The sequence below is a fragment of the Myotis myotis genome, unplaced genomic scaffold (assembly GCF_014108235.1).
Source record: "Myotis myotis isolate mMyoMyo1 unplaced genomic scaffold, mMyoMyo1.p scaffold_m19_p_4, whole genome shotgun sequence".
Taxonomy (NCBI): Eukaryota; Metazoa; Chordata; class Mammalia; order Chiroptera; family Vespertilionidae; genus Myotis; species Myotis myotis.
In genome coordinates, this window is record NW_023416346.1 from 35,229,324 (window position 1) to 35,237,433 (window position 8,110).

Genomic DNA, 8,110 nt, shown 5'->3' on the forward strand with positions numbered 1-8,110 from the left:
TCTTACATACTTGAAACTGCATTATATATGCTGCATTTTAGTATTTTCAAAATGATTGAGAGTAATGTGGCATGTCCAAAAACACTCTCAGCAAGGGGAACCAGGCCTTTTGGTAAGACTTTAATATATTTTTTATTCTAATAGTTCTCAACAGTTGGTTCAAGTTTTTTAGCTGAGTTGTACATTTAAGATTTTATTCCTGTGTTCTACCTTAAAACTAAAAGCAGTACTTTTTATCTTCAAAGACATGTAACAAAAACTCACTATATCACTTGTCTTTATAAGCAAAAATTCAACACAGAATACGTACTACATAGTCTGTACATGGCCTTGGGAAACAAGCCAAAATGCATTTCAATTCCAGCTCTCTCACCAACTAGCTGTATAAATGTGTTGAGTTGTCTTAAACTTGCAATACTTTCACTTCCTAATATGTTCAATTGGGAGAGACCATACATGCCTCCAGTTGTGGTGGTAGGTATTAAATAAAATAATTTATGTTAAGCGCTCATCTTATTTATAGGCATTCAATAAGTGACAGTTCACTAGAACACACCTCCAAAGCAGTAGAACAAGACACTCCACTGAGGTATTAAAAAAATTAGATAATTTAATTTATATGTTACTTCATTTTATTTTAAAATTAGAATTGCAATATCTTCCTTGTGGGTTAATCCTCCTAGCATTATGTAATGACTGTCTCTAGTAATTTTTCTTCACTCTGAAGTTCATATATTCTGATATTAATATAGCTTCTCCTGCTTTTTGTGGTTAATATTTGCATTATGTATCTTTTTCTACCCTTTTACTTTCAATTCACCTATGTCATATTTGAAGGGAGTAACCTGTAGCAAGCATATTTCCAGATAATGTTTTATTTTTGATCCACTCTGCCAATCTTTCTCTCTTGATTATTGTAATTAGAACATTTATATTTAAGGTAATTATTGCTATGTTTGGGCTTAAGTCTCCACTTGTTTTCTGTTGATTCCTCTTTTTCTTGTTTCTCTGTTTATCCTTTTTCAACTTCCTGTGGGTTATTTGAACCATTCTTTAAGGATTGTATCTTCACTTATTTATAGTATTTTGAGTATATCAGTTTGTAAAGTTTCTTAGTGGTTACCTACATATTATAATATGCATATGTAATTTATCATAGTGTACTGTTATCAGTGCTTTACAATCTTGAGTTCCCTTTAGCCTCCCTACTTCTAAATATCATTATCTTAAATATTCCCTGTACACATTAGATAGTGAAATAATTTTTGCTTCAAACATCAAATATGATTTAAGAAACTCATGAGAACTAGGGTAGTCTATTATATTTGATCATATTGTTATCTATTTTGATATTCTTCTTTCCTTTCTAAAATTCCAAGTATATTGCCCTAACCGATTTGGCTTAGTGGATAGAGCATTGGCCCTCTCCCTTCCTTTCTAAAAAAAAATCAATAAAATACATTTAAAAAAATTCCAAAGATAAATATCACATGATCTCACTGATTTGCGGATTATAATGAACAACATAAACTGATGAACAAAAACAGATCCAGAGACAGAGAAGCATGGATCAGACCGTCAAACCTCAGAGGGAAGGTAGGGGAGGGTGGGGTAAGGGGTAGAGGTCAACCAAAGGACTTGTATGCATGCATATAAGCATAACCAATGGACACAGACACCAGGGGGTGAGGACATGAACAGGAGTGGGGTGGGGTGGGGGCAATGAGGGGATAAGGACACATGTGTAATACCTTAATCAATCAAAAAAAAATTCCAAGTAGTTTTCTTTTTTGATTACCATTCCGCCTAGAAAACTTTCTTTAGCCATCCTTCAAGGGTAGATCTTCTAGTAACAAATTCTCTTTGTTTTTCTTCATTTGAGACTATCTTTATTTCCCCTTCATTCCTGAAGTTTTGTTACTGGATGCAGACTTTGCAGTTGACATAGTTTTCCTTTTCAGCACATCCTTTTGACTTCTGTAGTTTCAGATTAGAAATCTGATGTCATTTAATTTGGTTTTCCCCTCTAGGTAATGTGTCATTTCTCTGTTTGCTTTTAAGATTTTTTTTTTTTTACCTTTAGTTTCAGAAGTTTAATTATAATGTGTCTTGGTGTGGATTTATTTGAGCTTACCCTATTTGGGTTCACTTAATTTCTTGAATCTGCATATGTAGATAGTCATTTCACTATTTCTTGGGGAACAGGACTAGCCTTGCTTCTCCCTCCTTGCTCAGTCTCTTTGCTGCTAGGCGGCTGTGGAGGTTCAGCATCCAGTCCATACCAAGGGTGAGGGAAAGTGGAGTGCTGACTAGCTCAGTCTCATTGATGCTGGGTGAGGATGGAAGTTAAACTCCTCGTTGAGCTCTTCCATCACACTGGTAAAGAAGAGGCCAGGGGATTGTCAAGGGCGGGGGAAAAAAGGAAACATATGTAATACCCTTTGTAATACTTTAAGCAATAAAACTAAAAAAAAAAAAAGAAGAGGAAGGGGGTGAAGCAGAGTGGTGATTAGCACCTCCTCCAACAATCTCCTTGTTGTCAGCTATGGGTGGAGGCTCCACTCACTCTGAAATTACAATGAGACTACTCCTGCCTGGGAATCAGGGTACAAAACCTGCTTCTGCCTTATTGAGAATGGAAAATCAGCTTTCCACTTGGCCCCACTGAAAGAGTTGGAGTGAGGAGAGGTAGGATGGTTTTTCTTTAAGTGTTTGGCTCAAGTAGGATGAGTATTGCAAAAAAGGATTCCCTGACCTGGCCAACCGGTGTGATTCAGTGGTTGAGTGTTGACCCATGTGCCAAGAGGTCATGGGTTCGATTCCTGGTCAGGGCATGTGCCTGGGTTTTGTTTTCAGTGAGAGGAATGCAGGAGGCAGCCAATTGATGTTGATGTTAATTTCTCACCAATGTTTCTATCTCTCTCTCCCTCTCCCGTCCTCTCTCTCTCAAAAATCAATAAAATAAGGTTCCCTATTGTTAGTTCTCCCTTTTCCAGATCCTTTGCCTATGGGAGATATTTCTTGGAGTTTTTATTACCTGTGCCTGTTGAAGGTTCTGGTTTGGAGCTTCTGCAACTCCCTGTCTGGGATATATGGGATACAATAAAGAAACTCAGGAAACCCACCACCCTGTCTTTTCTCAAATTCTGAGATCCTTAGTCTTTCCACCACTCAGAGACTTCATTTTATTTGTTTGCTGTGCTATGTCCAGGGGATATTTTTAGTGGTAAGAGTGAGGACCTGGAAGGAATAGGGGTGTTCTCTCTTTGCCAGAACTGGAAGTTTCCCTTCCTATATCTCCACCACATTTTGGAAAGTTATAATACACATCCTCCACTACATAATATGCAATGCAGACATAAGGGCATTGCATGATGACTTGGGGGATGATATTAAGTATGTAAGAGATTGCCACTCTATTATTTGTGATACCACAACTCCCAGAGCATGCAAGTCCTCTTTGTTCTTCTGAATCCTGGGTTTGGGTATTATCATCTAATGAGACCTGAGAGGAATATAGAGCACGTTTCCTTGTTTTTCTAAACCAAATTACATCTGAGTCTCAATTGCACACACCTGACTGGTAGAAAGTCTAATATCAGTAATTGCAAGGGTTCCTCCCCCTTTTCTATGGGATAGTATTCAATTTTGATGATTCCTTAGTCCCACGGAAAAGAAGACAGATGTAGTCCTTAGTTTTTCTTATTTGCTATGAATACTCAGATCGGTCATTCTTCCATAGAATGACATCAGGATCCCTACACTAGTTCTTGCTAGCCTGGCTGGCTGGTTGCTGTGCCGGAAGAGCTACAGCACCTCCACTTTCAGCAAGCCTTGCCACTAATCACAGGCTGAATCCCAGAATCTCTCACAGTTGCTCTCAGTGCTTTCACCCATAGCATCTACTTTCCACAAATGTCCACATCTATACCCCAGCATTTTTGGTTGTGTAAAGAAGTGAGGTTTAAATCTTCATCACTAGCAGAACCTTTCACTCAATCCCTGACATAATCCCAGTTACAGAGAAATGGATAAGAACATGGAATATCGATTCAGACTACTTGTGTTCATATCCTGCATCTATTACTTACTAAGTCATTGACTTTAGACAAAATCTTGACCTCTTCAAGCCCCATTTTCCTCATCTACAAAATGGAGCATCCACTATTATAAAAGTAGATTAAACAGAATAATATTTCTAAAATTGCTACAACAATGCTTGTTAGTATAATAATAAATACAGTATAGTAAATATATAAGGTTATATAGTAAAATATAATCAGTTCTATATACTGTACTTAATAGGTACAATTTTTCTGCCTAGGTCACACTCTACTTTGACATTAAGCTAATCAGAGCCTCTTTAATTGCTAAGGCTTTCATAAAATTCACCTGGATAGGGGTCCATTTTCAGGGTAACCCTGAAGTACACTAAATATGCTAATCTCCTCAAAATACCCTACCCTGACATGGGTGAGAAGAGCCAAGACCAATGTTTCTCAAGAGTGGTCCACAGACAATTTGCATCAAATCTTTATAGACAGGGTTATGGTATAAAGGTATTTCTTAGGCTGTCCCTGTGATTTTAATGTACAGGAAAGTTTGTGAACTACTACTCTACACTCGCCATGCATTTTATATATGGTTGCCTCTTCCTGTAATGTCTATTTCCCCCACCTCTACCTGTGAAAATAGGATGTAGGCTCCATGCAGCTTTCCGTAATTTCATGTTTACCACAAGCGGCAGATGCAAACTTTCTGTTACCATGGGATAAATAAAATGAGGAGGAATCAGAACTGGGGTGCAGGAGAGAGTATTGGGGAGCAATGGAATGCAGCACCTGTCCTGGAGTGGTAGGAAGGACTCATGGTTTGTACTTGGAATTTGTGCACTTGAGGTGACATTGCAAAAAAGGGTGGGGGAAGGTGGGAGAAAATCAGCAAACAGGGCAGGGGGGAGAGGAAGGGAAGAGGAAACAGTAACAAAATAGCTCCCATGGGCTCCCCTGGTTGATCAGAAAAGTAAAGCATCTCTCCATGCACCCACCCCCATGCAGCAGGAGGAGGGGCGAGTGAGCAGAGTAGGTATTAACCATCAGACTTGCCTTGCAAGACCTTTTCACTTGTAACTGAGAATTCCTGGGTAGGAACCTGCCACTGGATTGGCTGCCCTGAAGAAGACCAGCAAGGTATGAAAGAAACATGGAACTCCTGAGACCAAGCCAGTGCCCTTACACTTTCATGATTGTGTCCCCTGTGATTGCCTTCTTCTGGAAAGTGCTTTACCTTCATCTCTGCCTGTGAAAAATCTTGCCAGTCCCTCAGGACCTCAGCCCAAGGCCCCAGGGGAATAAATGCCCAGGCACCTGAGCCTCTGGGACCTAGAGTGGGGACAGAACCTAGAAGCAGCAAGGGAGATGGTCCACCCTCAAACTCTTCCTCTCCACCTCCTTAGAGCTCTGAGTTACAAGGGAAGCCAGCACCTCAAAGCAACCTCTTCCCATTAAGGGCAGCCCAACAGGTTATCAAGGCTCTGCCTGACCAAAGGGGTCCCAGACATCACTCAAGTCAGAAAGTGGGGCCCAGGGATCTGTATTTGGAACGCATCCTTCAGGACACGCTAGTAAGGGAGCTCAGATACTTCAGTTTGCAGTGGAAAAAAAATTATATATAAATACTGTTTTTAAACTGTTTTAAGACATCAGTAGAGGAGCTGAGAAAAAAAGCTGCTGCAGAAAGTATCTAAGTGTGTGTGTGTGGGGGGGGGGGGCAGGGGGCCTCCCTGCAGCTGCCAACCCCCATCCCACACTAAGTTCAAGAGGTCTAATCTTAACCAAGTGTCTCCCAGGCTGCAAGCACACGTTTGTTTCTTTTTCAGGCAATTGCCTGAGCTCCTTTTAGCCTCCTGCTTGAGGTTTCAACTTTGTATTTAAGTAAGGATTTTAAAAAGGCTGGTTGGCTGTTGTCCTGAAAGTAGCGAAATATCCCTTGTCTCTTAGTGGGGGTTCAGGACAGGCGCACAAGGCAATCTTGGCTTCATGGCTCTTGGGCCCTCAGTACATCCCCTGCCCAAGAATCCCCCCACCACCACCCTCTGTGCCTGACTTGCGCTCCCTCCCACCGCGCCAGCCAGTTCTTTGCTCCCGCCCTCCTCCCCCCACCTCCCGCTGCCTCTGCTCCCTCCCACCCGAAACCCCGCTTAGTCCTAGTCCCACATCAACTGCACTCTGGCCGCACTTCCCGCCTTCCTCTAGCACCGCGCCACCGCTCACACCACCGCGTTCCTCCCCGACCTCGCGGTCCTGGTTTTCCTTCCCCAGCGCCGCGCCCTGGACTCGGTAGGCTCCACGACCCGCGGTCGCCCCTGACTCCTGGCCCTAGAGAGTTCGTGTGTCTGGCTGACTTGGAGGTTACTCCTTCCCCGCCGCCGCTACCGCTGCCGCAGCACCCCAGCCTCCATCACCTTCACCACTCGCCGGCCGCCCACCATGGCCACGGAGCAAACAGGTAGCAGGAAGCGGAAAGCGCCCGCCATCGAGGGGGCCGCGGCGAGCTCGTCGTCCCAGGGCTTGGTGGCGGCGGCTGGAGGGGGCCCGCTGCTGCTGCCCAAGAAGCGGAAGCGGCCGGTCACGCGGCGCTCGCTGGTGCCCTACCTGATGGGCCGCGAGGTGGGCGCGCGGGGCCGCGCGGGGTTCGGGAGCTTCGAGGGCAGACTGCGCGGCTACGCGGTGCACAAGCTGCCCGAGCTGCTGCGGGAGCGCGAGCTGGCCCTGGGCACCCTCAACAAGGTGTTCGCGTCGCAGTGGCTGAACGCCAGGCAGGTGGTGTGCGGCACCAAGTGCAACACGCTCTTCGTGGTGGACGTGCAGTCGGGCCAGATCACGCGCATCCCGCTCATGCAGGACCGGGGACCCGAGCCGCCTCGGGCCCAGCCAAGCTGTGGCATCCACGCCATCGAGCTGAATCCCTCCCAGACGCTTCTGGCCACTGGGGGCGAGAACCCCAACAGCCTGGCTGTCTACCAGCTGCCCACCCTGGACCCCGTGTGCCTGGGCGACCGCCACGGCCACAGGGACTGGATCTTCGCCATCGCCTGGATGAGCGACACTGTGGCTGTGAGCGGGTCCCGCGATGGCACTGTGGCTTTGTGGCGAATGGATCCCTACAGGGTCAATGGCAGCAAAGCCTGGCACAATGATGAAGAGCTCCCCGTGTACGCCCACATCCGTCCGAGGGACATGGAGACCATCCCCAGGTCCAGCACCAACCCCAGTAACCGAAAGGTGCGGGCCCTGGCCTTTAATCACAAGAACCAGGAGCTGGGATCAGTGTCCCTAGACGGCTACTTCCACCTGTGGAAAGCCCGCAGCACCCTGTCCAGGCTGCTGACCATCAGGCTGCCCTACTGCAGAGAGAACGTGTGCCTGACCTACTGCGACGAGTTGTCCCTCTATGCGGTGGGCTCTCAGTCCCACGTCTCCTTTCTGGATCTGCGCCATGGTCACCAGAACATCAGGCCCCTGTGTTCCCGAGAGGGCGGCACTGGTGTGCGCTCGCTGAGCTTCTACCAGCACATCATCACTGTGGGCACAGGCCATGGCTCCCTGCTCTTCTATGACACCCGTGCCCAGAAGTTCCTGGAGGAGAGGACATCACCCAACCTGGACTCCTCCCCAGAGCCCTCAGGGAGGAAGCTCAGGCTCACGTGTGGCAGAGGCTGGCTCAATCACAATGATTTGTGGGTGAACTACTTCGGTGGCATGAATGAGTTCCCCAATGCTCTCTACACCCACTGCTACAACTGGCCTGAGATGAAGCTCTTTGTGGCTGGGGGGCCTCTCCCTTCAGGCCTCCACGGGAACTATGCAGGCCTCTGGAGCTAAGGATGGCCACTGTGTTCTCCAAGTGCCCAGATTTTCCCTCTCATGTTCCTTTGTCAGGCTGTGTTTGTGCTATTAACTATATGTGGCTTTTGTCCTCCACTTGAAACTGCCCAGCTTACCTGTGCTTAGTGTATTAAGCAGAGAGGGGTGGGGGAGAGGGAGAGAGAGCTGTCCTTCAGGCAATCAAAACTTGGCTTTAATACTTTTCAACAACCATTTAACACAAT

The 8,110-nt window shown here is 45.9% G+C and overlaps 1 protein-coding gene across 1 annotated transcript; it reads left to right on the forward strand.

Annotated features, from left to right (window-relative positions):
• Positions 1–6,488: 6,488 nt before the first annotated feature.
• On the forward strand, positions 6,489–7,883 carry LOC118654688 (DDB1- and CUL4-associated factor 12-like protein 2). The gene has a single exon (XM_036306088.1). It carries the CDS (start codon positions 6,489–6,491, stop codon positions 7,881–7,883), a length of 1,395 nt encoding a protein of 464 aa, XP_036161981.1.
• The last annotated feature ends 227 nt before the right edge of the window (positions 7,884–8,110 follow it).

Bases quoted from the DNA above. Each gene is read 5' to 3' on its own strand.
- LOC118654688 (XM_036306088.1), top strand. From the start codon at position 6,489: ATGGCCACGGAGCAAACAGGTAGCAGGAAGCGGAAAGCGCCCGCCATC.